General features: G+C 39.3%; 1 protein-coding gene across 1 annotated transcript; it reads right to left on the bottom strand.

The window, feature by feature from the left end:
* Positions 1–12,663: 12,663 nt before the first annotated feature.
* LOC119999084 lies at positions 12,664–13,580 on the bottom strand. Its single transcript, XM_038846599.1, has one exon. The coding sequence runs from the start codon at positions 13,342–13,344 to the stop codon at positions 12,913–12,915; it is 432 nt and encodes a 143-aa protein (XP_038702527.1). The 5' UTR covers positions 13,345–13,580; the 3' UTR covers positions 12,664–12,912.
* Positions 13,581–14,276: the final 696 nt, after the last annotated feature.

The raw sequence follows: 14,276 nt of genomic DNA, 5'->3' as shown, positions 1-14,276 counted from the left end.
GATGCATTTCATTTAAATTAGTGTAGGAAACTATAAGCTTTGGCACACCAACAACTCATCACCACCTTGGGCTACTTTTTGATGACAACAGCTAAATTTTTCTTGGTGTAATAGCTTGCTCTGCATGAAGAGCTAGCTTAAACTTTTTACTTATTGACAATCGAATGTTATCAACTTCACTTGGACCGTTATACGACGGCTGTATGTCTTTGAGACTGGCTTCAATCACTCATCATCATTGAGATTGGCTTCAGTCACTCATCATCAATGGAAGTTGATTTTGAGCTCGCTTTGAGTGTTTGATAAAGAACCATGAAGAGAGATGAACACAAAAAGGAGAGTACCCATACTTTTTGTGACACGTAAAAGCTGTCTTTATTTGTTGGTTTTTTGGGCAGTGGCGGAATAAAGTTATATTTGATGATTCGTTTTCATATCCGAGTTGTCCTATTTTACTTGTGAGGCAAAAGGTGGCTGCGATTCAGGTTAGTTTGGCGAATGCTCAACGTCTAACAAGGTCTTCTGTGCGTAAAGTTGAGAGACTAATTGCTTGTAATCCTCCACCTAATGGTTGGGTTACATTAAATACAGATGGTGCTTTCCGTGCATCTGGAGGGCTTATTCGCGATGCCTATGGAAATTGGATTGATGGGCATTTGTACAGCCACCAAAGCGGAGCTATGGGGAGTAATGGTGGGTCTACAACGTGCATGGGAGCTAGGATTTCGTAAGGTTGAGCTTGAGGTCGATTCTCAGGTGGTAGTTACATTGTTTACTAATGCAGGTGTTCCAAGTCACCCGAGTCATCAATTTATATCCATTATTCGTGCATGGCTTGCAAAGGATTGGCAGGTTCTTATATAGCATGTCTATAGGGAGGCAAATACCTGCAATGATTGGTTCGCCAATTATGTGTTTAATTTGAACATATGGACTCATGTCTTCCACGAGGCACCTCATGATTGTATTTCTTTTCTTCGAGCTGATTTTGTAGGGGTCGCTCACCCCTGACTCTACAGTTCTAGTTAGTTCATTCCTTAAAAAAAAAAAAGTTGTCTTTAACAGGAAGACTGTGCCAATGTTGCCTTCTATAGTGTCGTCAATGGGTTTTGTGAAGGATTTTCATGTAACCCGTGACCCTACCCGATTGCTCGAAACAGATAAAATTGAGAATATGGAGACAAAACAATAATGAAGGAAATTGTATTGATTCTTGCACTATAATACACGTTAAACACAGGCCATCTTATATGGACTCCAACCTCAACAACCTTAGCATTATACATGACTCTTGACTCTTATCTCATGCGATAGAGTTTGTTCAACAATCACGGTAGTCTTTGAACTACCGAAAGATGTGAATAAAGGAAGGGATTGTTGTTTGTTAGCAAAAGATAATAAGAGCAACTTCAGGAAGCCTTCAGTTGTGATGATAAGCACAAAACCCTTGGATGTCTTTGTCTTGAACAAGCCTCACCTAACCAGCCGGTTACTCAACATACTCCAAACTAACCTTTCCTTATCGCTCAATATAGTTGACGTCCAACATGCTTGATTTGATCATGTGAGGATATACCTTATCTCTCCATGTAGCCTCCTTATCTCTCCATAGAAACTTCCCGCAAGATTGACATTGAATTTGGTCATCTGACTTGTTGTCTTTTTCCTCCCTCAAACTATGCCAAGCTAGGAATGAGGCAAAGTTTGGTTCGTAAGAGACTGAGGGACGCCTTAGACATTGGTTTAGTAAAAATGTTTGCAATTTGGTTAGTTGTGGAGACATACTGAGTAACTAGGTGGCCAAGTGCAACTTGTTCTCGAACAAAAACATAATCCAACTCTATGTGTTTTGTTCGTGCATGGAAGACAAGATTGACTATCATGTAGAGAGCACTCATATTATCACAAAATAAGGTCAGAGGTTGTTTGAGTGGAATTTGAAGATCTTTCATCAAATATGTGAGCCACACAAGTTCTGCTGTCGTATGGGCCATTGATATGTATTCTGCCTCAGTACTGGAATGGTCGACTGTGGAATATTGCTTTTTCACACACTAGGAAATGTGTCTCTTTAATACATTGAAGGATAAGTTTGGCCATTTTAAGATGTGTGCCAGTTTCAATATTCTTCTCAGGGTTGGACAAAATTGGATATAAGTGGTCTTCCTTTCAAGAAGATAGGTGCAGATCAAGCGGATCTCTTGGAGTTACCTTTTGATCAAGATGAAATTAAATCGGCAGTTTGGAGTTGTGGGAGCAGCAAAGCCCCGGGGCCGGATGGCTTCAATTTTGGCTTTTTCAAGAATGCTTGGGAAACAGTTTCGATGGATGTCTTCAGAATGATGCAGAGATTCCATAGCTCAACTATCCTTCCAAGGGGCATAAGTTCCTCTTTCATCACATTGGTCCCTAAAGTTACTGGTTCTGAAAGTCTTTCCAACTACAGTCCGATTAGCCTAATCAGCAGTCTTTACAAAATAATAGCAAAGACACTTGCAAACAGATTACGAGGCACCCTCAACCTAGTCATCAGTGATCATCAATCTGGCTTCGGAAAAGATAAGCAAATTATGGACTCAGTGCTAGTGGCAAATGAGGTCGACACCATTCAATGGGGTTATCTAGAGCAAATCGTCGACACTATGGGGTATGGTACAAAATGGAAAAAGTGGATGCAAGAATGTGTTCAGAATGCTAAAGTTTCAATTCTTGTCAATGGATCTCCAACAGATGAGATAGCTCTACAAAGGGGTATTCGTCAAGGGGATCCCCTTTCTCCTTTCCTTTTCATCGTGGCCGCCGAGGGCCTCCATCAACTTATAAACAGGGCCAAAGACTTAGATCTGATAGAGGGTTTGAAAGTGAGTCTAAATGGGGCAGCTGTTACACACTTGCAGTACGCTGATGACACAATAATTTTTAGCAGCGCAAGCAAATCCAGCCTACTAAATCTGAAGCGAATCTTTCGGTGCTTTGAGCTGATGTCTGGTCTCAAGGTTAATTACCACAAGTCCTCTTTAGTAGGAATCGGTATAGATGCGGATGAAGTGATGAGGATGGCAAATATTGTTGAATTGCAAGGCCGAGTCACTTCCGATCACTTATTTGGGGCTTCCTCTAGGTGGCAATATGAATCAGGCCAAATTATGGGACCCAGTGGTTTCTAAGGTTGAGTCCCGTTTATCCCAGTGGAAATCCAAGCAATTATCCATTGGGGGAAGGTTAACTCTCATTAAAGCAGTGCTTTCAAACCTTCCAATTTACTACCTTTCTCTGTTTAGAATTCCAAGGGGCGTAGCCAGGAGAATAGAAAGACTACAAAGTACAAAGAAACTTTTTGTGGGGAGACACAGATGATCATAGGAGAGTGCATTGCATAAATTGGGATCAAGTGATTCAGTCGAAGATCAATGGTGGCACGGGTATTGGTTCCATTCTAGACAAAAACAAAGCCTTGCTTTTCAAATGGATATGGAGATACAACAAATCACAAGAGAATTCAGGTGTAATGTGGAAAAGGATGATTAAAGAAAAATACAATCTTCCTGACATCATTTAGGGCCCCTCTATCTCCTCTAGAGTGTCCAATTTTTGGAGGAATATTCAGTGTCTTTTGGTGCCAGGCTTGGGTAATGTTGAAAAAGCAATAAAGGAGGGCTTAGCTTTCTCTGTTAGTGCTGGTAACCTAACAAAATTTTGGGAGGACTTATGGTTAGGTGGTTTTACTCTTAAAGATAAATTCCCCAGATTATATAGTATCTCGTCTTTGACTAGTCAACGTATTGAGTCTTTTGGCTTTTGGGATGGTATTAAATGGTCTTGGCTAATTCCTTGAAGAAGAGATCTTTTTCAACGGGAAGAGGATCTTGAGAATGAGTTGTTGGATGTTATAGGTGGTTTGGTTATAGCTCCAGGATGGAAAGACAAAATTGTTTGGAGGCACACAATTGATGGTAACTACACGGTCAAGTCCCTAACATGTGCATCTGAAAATTGTCCTGATACATCGCTTCTCTCAGTCACCACTTCTAAGATATGGACAGGATGGACGCCACCCTAAGTGGAATTCTTCGTTTGGCTTGCATTACAAGGCAGGATTAACACTCGAGGTAGGCTATGCAGCCTTGGTATTTTACCTAGGAGTGAGTCAAGTTGTCCGTTCTGTCATCAGCAAAAGGAGTCTGTTGATCACCTTCCTTTTCTGTGTGAGGGCCCAAGAATGATTTGGTGCAAAATTATAAACTGGTGGGGTGTTGAATGGTGTTGTGGTAATACTCTTAGCAATCTGTTTGAACAGTGGCAATCATTTGCTTTAGGAAAGAAACAACGACAAGTTTGGAGTATGATGTTCAATGCGGCAGTCTGGACCATTTGGATTGAAAGAAACAAGGTCATCTTCGAGGAAAATCAAATAGACTAGGAGAATATCCTTTATCTTGTTTATATCAGATTTGGCCTTTGGTTAAAGGCTGTGAAGATTAACCTCTCATACAGTGGCCCAGAAATTATGCATTCCTCTGATGGCATCAAATTCAGAACCAATCTAATCAAACCTACTAGGCCCCCTTGTGAATGGTCTGCTTCGCCTGTAGGATGCCTCAAATGGAACACTGACGGTTCTTCTCTTGATTACTCTTCGGGGGTGGGTGGAGTCTTGAGGGACTGTAATGGAAATTTTCTTTGCATATTCTCTGGCCCTGCCAACAATCTAGACTCCAACTCTGCTGAATTAAGGGCAATTAGGTTTTGCGCTTGAGTTCTCGGTGAAATTTGGGTTAAAGGAGAAGGGTAATATCATGGTTGAATCGGATGCTCTGAATGTTGTGAATTGGTTACAAAAAGAAATTGATACACCTTGGTCTAAAGCGCAGGATTTTAATGCTATTACAAATCTCTCCTCACAACTCTCTTCCATTACATACAATCATGTGTGGAGAGAGGCTAATTCTGTAGCTGATAGTCTTGCAAAACAGGGGGCTCTAAAGAGTGACATGTTTGTAGCTTGGTTAGATTGATTGTTTTGGTGTTTTAGGGCTCTGTTATACTTGGTTGTATTGCCTTTGTGCCATGTTTATTAATAAAATCAATCATTCTATCAAAAAAAAAAAAGAAGATGTGTGCCAGTTGGTGCATGCATAAATTGAGAAACATAATTAACACTGTAAGAGATGTCTGGACGGGTAAGTGTTAAGTACTGAAGGGCACCAACAATACTTCGGAATGGCTAGGGTCAGTGAGCATGGCTGGATTAAAAGTACCTTTGGTTTTGGACTCCATGGGTGTTTTCATTGGTTTTGAGTCAATCATACCAGTTCTCTCTAGAATAGTTAGTGCATATTGACGTTGAGAGAGATGTAACCCATCCTCCATTTTGGTGACTTCAATTCCAAGAAAGTGATGAAGTTGGTCGAGATCCTTCATAGCAAACTCTTTACAGAGAATATGGATGAACCCGTCAATAATCTGGACACTTGAACCTGTAAGGAGCATGTCATCAACATAAAGAAGCAGGATTAGAGTTGCATTGTTTGCAAGTAAAGCCATAATGCAACAAGAAAGTGCTAAATCTATCAAACCAGGCTCAAGGTGCTTGTTTAAGGCCGTACAGGGCCTAGTTGAGCTTGCAAACATGATGAGGGTATTGTTGATATGTCATCCCAGGTGGTTGCTCCGTGTAAATGTCTTCAGTTATATACCCATGTGAGAACGCATTATTCACATCTAATTGTCGGATCTCCCAGTGTCGAACAAGTGCAAGAGAAATTACCAGGTGAATGGTGTCGGGCTTAATGACAGGTGAATATGTTTCAGTGTAATCTAATCCATCAACTTGATGAAATCCCTTTGCAACTAACCGAGCCTTAAGTCAATCCAACGTGCCATCAACCTTGAGTTTTGTTTTGTAGACCCATTTAGAACCTGTCACATGCATATGTGGTGTGCGGGGGACCAGTTTCCAGGTTTCATTAGCATGAAGAGCTTCAAGCTCATCTAGCATTGCTTGTGTCCATCCAGTGTGTGATAGTGCCATGCAGACCGTCTTGGGTTCTTGTGGGACAACAGGACAAACAACAGCTAAAGCATACCGAGGATTTGGTTTTACTATAGCAGCCTTGCCGTGAGTTGTCATAGGATGAAAACTCTCCGCACCTTGTCCTGTTGTGGTCGTCCCACATAAAGCAATGTCCTACATGGTAGTAGAATCATCATTAGATGTAGTAGAAATGTGTAAACCGGATGAAGGGAGATAAGATTCAAGGTTGATTGGTTCTACAAGCATGCTAGGAATGGCTTCATTGGAAGACTCGAATGTTGTAGATAGCAAGCTTGTTGAAGGGCCATCTGTAGGAAGAACCGTGTCTGCGTCGAAGGCAATAGAAGATGCATTTGGACATGTTGGATAAACAATAGGTAGTACGGAAGTTAGCGGATCAGATGGCATCCGACTGCTGGGCTGTTGATGGTGTTGACTGAATCATCAAGTGACAAGTCCACTTGCCGTGCAGATTGTTGGGCTGGATCAACAGTAGGCAGTGTTGAAGTGGTCGGATCAGATGGCATCCGAGTGCTTGATGTTGGGTTGTTTATAGTGTCGGCAGAGTCATCATATGACAAGTCTACTTGCTGTGCAGGTTGTTGAGCATGATTTTAGTTCTCAGCAGTGGATCCGATGCAGTCAATGGACGCAAGCCATTGATCAAAAATGCACTGAATGTGAGTTGGTGATGGTGATGGGCCATGGAGTTTGTTCTGTTTATATGAGAACTGTAACTCATCAAAAACAACATGCCGTGAGATTATCAATTTACCACTAAGAGGATGGTAGCATTTGTAACCCTTGTGGTGTGCATTATAACCTACAAACACACAAAGAACACTTTTAGGATCAAATTTATTAGTGCGTTTATCTCACGAGTGGGGAAAACATTTTGAGCCAAAGACTCGGAGCAAGGAATAATCAAATTGTGTACCATGTAATTTAGAATAGGGAGTGTCAAATTTTATACCAAATGCAGGTAGTCGATTAATCAAGAACACAGTGGTACTAAAAGCTTCAACCCAGAATTTAATGGAAGACCATTATGAAATAACATTGTCATACGGTGTTCTCTAATTATTCAATGTTGCCGCTCAACCATTCCTGCTTGCTGAAGTGTATAAGGACAAGATAAATGATGTATAATGCCCTGAGATCGGAAGTGAGATAGCAGTTTATTATTTACAAATTCTCCCCCACCGTTATAGTGAAAAACCTTGATTTTTTTGTTAAACTGACGAGCAACATATTTTTCAAGATCAAGATAGACATAAAAAAAATCATTTTTTTGCCTTGAGTGGTATAAACCATGTATAATGTGAGTAATCATCTACCAAACAAGCATAATATCGAAAATTGCCCAAAGATAAGATAGGAGCGGGACCCCATAAATTACAAAAAGTTTTATCAAACATTGCAGTGCTGGAATGTTCTGAAAGAGAAAATGACAATTTACTAAGCTTCCCTAATTGACAGCTATCACAAAAAACTATGATTTATTGGAACCTAGAACATTAATCAGTCCTTTATTTTTTAGAAAATCTAAAGTACTCGATTGGGGATGACCCAATCTTTGATGCCAAACTTCAACAGACCCAGACTTGTAGCGATTGGAAAAATAAGTTTCTGGTGGATTTGGTAAAACAAACAAGTCACCCTTGCGAGTTCTTTTGATCAGTTGTTGCCCTGTTTCTCTTTCCTTTACACAATAACCAACGTTGGAAAATTCAAGATGTAAAGGATACTGACTAATCAATTGACTTATAGAAAGCAAGTTTTTCATTAAATCAGGAACATGCAAAACTTTTGGTAAATTGAGTGCAATATTTTTTCCTTGTATGCTTGTCTCACCTATTCCTGTGATTGGTAAACGACATCCATCTCCTACAAAAACAGAGTCAAATCCATGATATATTTGTAAATTGTGAAATAAGTTTTGATTACCTGTCATGAGATTTGAAGCTCCGGTGTCGATAGTCCATTCTGTTTCAGTGACTAAGTTGTCCAATGTAAGTGTGGCAAGGGCATGAGGAAGCTCAAGAGATTGCTGTTGTTTAGCAAGTTGAAGCCACCAACATATCTTGAAGATATGTCCAGCTCGATTACAATGAGTGTAAACTTTGTTCCTATACATTTCACGTTCCACTGGTGACATCCTTCGACAACCTGGTGGTGCGTGTTTGTGACTTTCAGGATTGAGCTTTTGAAAATGCACTCCCTATGAATCAGAGTTTGAAGTCTGATTTGGTGACCCATATTGTTGTCTTCCTTGTGCATGAAAGCCACGGTCATCACTTGAGAATTGAGCATTATTGTTTTGGCCTCTGTTAGTAGGCTTGGCACCATAGGTGTTGTGATTTCCATAAGCGGGAACCTGTTGTTGATGTCCAACAAAAGCAAAGGAAGAAGTAGACCCATGAAATGAATCATGAGAACTTACATTGTCAGGAACCAGCAAGTTCTATTGGTCATGGCATTACAGTTGTGAAACCAGCTCAGGATAGGTTGGACGTGGTGGCCGCATCATTGTAGTGATGAATTGCTTGTAATTCGGTCCAAGGCTTGAGAGAAGATAAAAAACTTTATCATTGTCAGATACTAGTTTCTCAGTAGCTGTTAGGCTATCAAAAATAGATTTGAAGGTTTGAACATGAACTGTGGTTGTTGTGTTATCACTTTTACGAAGACAAATGAGTTGATGTCATAAAGAAAACTCCCTTTCCTGCGAGTCTTGTACATAGGCGCTTTTCAAAGAGTTCCATATTGATTGTGTAGTCTCAAGTCCTATGACCAAACCAAGAGCTTCTTTGGTAAGTGTTGCAATTAGCCATCCACGGTGTGTGCGACCTGCCTATTTCCACTTGATAAATTCTAGATTTGGTTAAGTACATGTCACTGATTCTCCATCTTTTCCATTATCTCCTGTAGATTTTTTTGTGACTGTGATTGTAGTGGGGTGGACCATCTAATGTAAGATGATCAATAAGTTCTTGACTTTCAACAAGGGCTAAAGCTTGTTCTCTCCATGGAGGGTAATTTGATGAATCTAAATGCTGGGTAATGAAGTTACTAATGTTGAGATTGTTAATTGACATTTTTTTTCGTGGGATTTTTGGTGTCTGTTTGAAACTGTGGTATGAAGAAGTGGTTTGAAGAAGACGACTGATAACTTAGGCTGAAGAAGGAATAAACGTGTGAAGATTTTTGTGAAAGACTTGAGCTTGTGTTTTAACACAACCTCTGATACCAATTAAGATAAAATTGAGAATATGGAGACAAAATAATAATGAAGGAAATTTTATTGATTCTTGCACTATAATACACGTTAAACACAAGCCTTCTTATATGGACTCCAACCTCAACAACCTTAGCATTATACAGGACTCTTGACTCTTATCTCATGTGATAGATTTTGTTCAACAATCACGGTATTTTTTGAACTACCCAAAGTTGTGAATAAAGGAAGGGATTGTTGTTTGTTAGCAAAAGATAATAAGAGCAACTTCAGGAAACCTTCAGTTGTGATGATAAGCACAAAACCCTTGGATGTCTTTGTCTTGAACAAGTCTCACCTAACCAGTCGGTTACTCAACATACTCCAAACTAACATTTCCTTATCTCTCCATATAGTTGACGTCCAACATGCTTGATTTGATCATGTGAGGATACACCTTATCTCTCCATGTAACCTCCTTATCTCTCCATAGAAACTTCTCAAAGACTACATTGAATTTGGTCATCTGACTTGTTGTCTTTTGAAACCTGGTAACCTTTAACAGGTTATTGTATGGGTCAAAAATCGTTGACCCAAAATACTTAAGCATAAGTCAAAAGGCCCAATGAGGCCCATGTTTTGATCGGCCCAAATATCTGTTCGAAGGTATGACTTGTCCAAGTCCAAGTGAAAGGCTAAGGCCCACGGTTGGAATGGGTGCAAGACCATACATCTAAGGCCCAAGGCCTTAGATGCCAAATGAATCCCAGATTGGGCCGCAAGCTCAATTACTGCCCAACGAAGAAGTCCGTCCGTACGGTCAACACGTGCTGACCACGTGATCTGGAACACTATAAATAAAGGAGGATCCCCTCCTCATTTACTCTCGGACAATGCTAGAGACCCCTAAACGATTTTTGACCCATTCCAACCGTGGGCCTTAGCCTTTCACTTGGACTTGGACAAGTCATACCTTCGATCAAAACATGGGCCTCATTGGGCCTTTTGACTTATGCTCAAGTATTTTGGGGGTCTCAAGCATTATTCTTTACTCTTTCAACTACCTGGTATCTTTCTAGCTCTCTCTAAAAGCCATTCACTTCTCTCACTTAAATATCTCCCACCGTTGACTGATTTGATCGTCGGAGCTTGTTCGGCCGGCACAACACTGATGTCCAAGTTTGACAGTCAACCTTCCTTTGATCTTGCAGGATTATCATAGATCTCGATCGACGAAAACAAGTTGATTACAGATTTTAGGATTTACATTTATTGATCTCTTAAAAAACACCAGACTAATAACCAAGGAAATTATTTTTATTTGCGACGGAAAATTATTAAATTTCCGTCACTAATTATTTTTTCATAACATTTTATTTAAATTTATTGAAATATCATTTTTTTATTTTTGTATTATTTATTTTTATGCAATATTACTTTTTAATTCATATAATTTTATTTTAGATGCAATAAAAAGTAATTATATAAAAGCTTTTTAGCAAGATGTTTGATAAATTTTCACAAAAAAATACAACCCCAAAATATACTCCTCATCGGAAGTGTGTTCATGATCCTCGTTATCATCGTCAATGTCATCACTAGGTGGTTGCATCCCAAGCTGAGCAAAAATTCCCTGCATCATTTGATTTTGTTTCTGAATTATCTGATTCTGTTTCTCCGATCTTGTCGCTTTGTGTATCCAATGACCGCTTATAGAACTGCAAATCCTCTTGCAATGTACTAATCGTAGTGCGTTATGATGAAAACTGATCATGTAACTCGGAGCTCGTTCGATCCCAAACCAGCCCAGAAATCATCACCAAAACAGCCCATAAAATCTGCTCCAATCACCCCAAAATTCAGTAAATATTGGCCCAAACACAATCCTCAATTCTTATAAACACTGCACCAATGCAACGAAAGCAATAAAGAGATACTAACCTTTTGCAATCACCAATACCCAGTTTTGCAATCACCGGAATTTTTGGACACATGGGTTTATCCAAGCAGCTAAGTTCTTCAATTGAAACAAGAAAAATCAAGAGTAACCTTTTTGAACTGGTTCCTGTATCTCTGCAGCTTCTTGTTCCTCTTTGTTAAGATCTGTCTCAAATTTCTCTTTCTGGTTTGCATTGTCAGTGTAGGTAAACCTAAAAGACACACAACACAAATTTTTTGTTCAACGACAACAAGCATAGATTACACCAAGTTAATGAATAAAGAAATCCCAATCTTCTGAACAATGAAAAGTAGCCATAAAAAAATAAAAACTATAAAATAGATTCCATATCCAAAGTTAGGTAGCTAGAGATGGTAGATCGATGTTACTACAATATTAAATAATAATTAGTCGTGTATGGAGCGATGATGTTGTGGATCTGGTCCGCCAGGGCTTAGTCTCATGGGTCTCTGCAACTGGTGTTCAACTTTCTCTGCTTCCTTGACGACCTCATTCCAAGTCCCATTGCTCGCACAACTTACTACTTCAACAAAAAAATCTGCAAGACAAAGCCGAAGAAACCAAACCTTGGTCTAGATACTGTCAAAACAACGGGATTGACTCCTTAGACGACAATTACAAAAATAGATAAACACCATATACCTGTGTGGTAGTGGTGGGCGGCGCGACACAGTGGTGGCAGCCGTGGGCGACTTGGAGCAGTAGTGATGGCTGCACACACAGAGAAGGAAATTGATGAAAGAAAGTAAAGTAGAAAAGTACAGTTAGGGTAATATTGTGTAGTTCAAGTAGTGATGGAACTTGAAATTCCGTCACTATTTGAAATATTTAGGGTAAATTTTTTTTATTCTGGTGCTATTTTTATGTTTACTTTCCCATTAATTATTTTTTTATTATTTTCCTTTTATTTCAGTATTAATTAGATAAATATTTATTTTCTAATTATTTTCTTATTAATTAGACCCATTTTGTGAAAGGCCTTTTTGTCAGAAACTTTAGGGACGGAATTCATGACCGAACTTGATTTCCGTCACAAAAATTAGCAACCAGTGACGAAATTTGTGACGTAAATGCATTTCCGTAGCTGACAAAAAGTTGATGATTAGACATTTGATGTAGAAGTTTTTGTCAGAAAATTTAGTGACAGAAATTATTTTCCGTCACTATAATTTCTGGACTGAAATGATTTTTCGTCGCAAAAAAGCTACCCCTATGACACCCTAGGTGACAGGTTGTCTTCTAGGACATATTCGTGACGGATTCGGTGATAGAAATTTTGTTGTCCCTAATATTAGTGACGAAATTATGTTGTCGTCACTAATTCATCACTAAATTAAGTCACTAATCCATCACTATATTTGGTGGCTTTTCGCGCAAAATTTTGTCACTAAATTAGTGATGAAATATGTTAGTGACAGACTTTTCCATCACTAAATCCGTCCCAAATTGATTGTTAATAATACCGTCACTAATTAAAAATATCAGTGACGGAATGAAATCCGTCACTAATTTCCGTGACAAAATTAACAGTTTCTTGTAGTGTAGTATTACAGTTTTTATAATCTAGCTAAGAAGATAAAATAAATGACAATACAGGAGAGAAATGCTTTTTGTGCGTAGAAATATATAGTTTACAGATAGGTCCAAGTTGAAGTTGCTGAATAACTCAATGGAATGGAGGAATCTGGTAATTATAGATAATTAAAGCACTGCACTGGTTCTGGTTTGGTCCAAGGGGGAAAGGGTTCCAGGACTTAGCAAAGGAAATGAACACCAACCAAGTGGAGAAGGCAACAAATTAAACTCCAGTGGAATATTATTAGGGGCCGATTGTGAATCATCATGATGTTGATGACGATGATCAGCTGGGACGACGACATCAAGTGGAGGCGGCGCGATTTTGCGGAGACGCTGAGTCTGAAACTCGGGTGCGCTGGTGAGCTTCTGGACGAGGTCCCTGAAGTTGACAGGGTCCACCTTGTACACTCTGGGTGGTGTTGGGGGCAGTGGAGCTATGGGCTTCTTCCATGGCTTCAATTGGGGCTTACGTACAGAGTGAAGCATGGCGTGGGCCTGCTGCTGGGAATACGTGGATGAGGATGATGAATTAGAGGAGTAATTATTAGCTTCCATAATGGCTTGGTTACAACAATATCTATATCTATCTATCTATCTATCTATATGATATATGAATGTGTGATGACTACTTCTGCAACTTAATTTTATAAAATCAAGATGGAGCTACCGCCTAAGCAATGCAAAGTGCACTTTAATTAAATCCTTCATCCAGATATATATAGAGGGATTGAGATAACGAGCACGCAAGGCAAGTAGCTAGGGGCAACTCCGTATCAACGAAGCCGTTGAGAAAGCATTTAAAAATTTGGGGTGATAATTTGTTTTGTCGTTAGCCGTCGGCGATGGATGTGTGCGTGCGTGCATGTGTGGTCAAGAGTTGAATGTTGGATCGTCTTTTTCAATGAGGTTTTTTCTTCTTATTTTTTCCCTGTAAGGCTTCGATGAGTTATTATTGGATCAACTGTTTTCTTGATTTTATGTACCCTTCCCTGGTCAATAATATTATTTTAATGCTCCCGTTTCCCGTTTGCAGTTGGATTTAACTTTTTATATTGTTTTTCTTTTATTTGGACTATTGATTTCGTCGTTGCTTATTTGTGCTGCTTACGTCAGGACTATCCACTTTTACGGTTGTACCAAAATAGTTGAGAGTAAACAAAGGTGGCACGCCGTTGGAGACCTAGCCGCCTCTTTGGCGGAGGATCAGATTCTCTATTCAAAAGGTGACACGTAAATCTTTGACTAGATTAAACAATCACAAATAATGGAATCTCACATCCTTGATGATGATAGTTAATCAATTATATATTAATTAATTATTCACATCATTTTACACAACAGATGTCCTTTTACTAGCCAGATGAATGGTCAGTTTTCGTGCCAGATTCAGTGGTTTTAGGGTGGGCAAAGTAGGCAAGAGTCTTTTTTTTCCAATATGTTTCAAATTTAAACATATAAGAAGAGTTTATTAGTAATAGGTCACTCAA

This window comes from Tripterygium wilfordii, chromosome 5 (genome assembly GCF_013401445.1).
Source record: "Tripterygium wilfordii isolate XIE 37 chromosome 5, ASM1340144v1, whole genome shotgun sequence".
Classification (NCBI taxonomy): domain Eukaryota; kingdom Viridiplantae; phylum Streptophyta; class Magnoliopsida; order Celastrales; family Celastraceae; genus Tripterygium; species Tripterygium wilfordii.
This window is presented reverse-complemented; position numbering and strand designations above follow the sequence as displayed.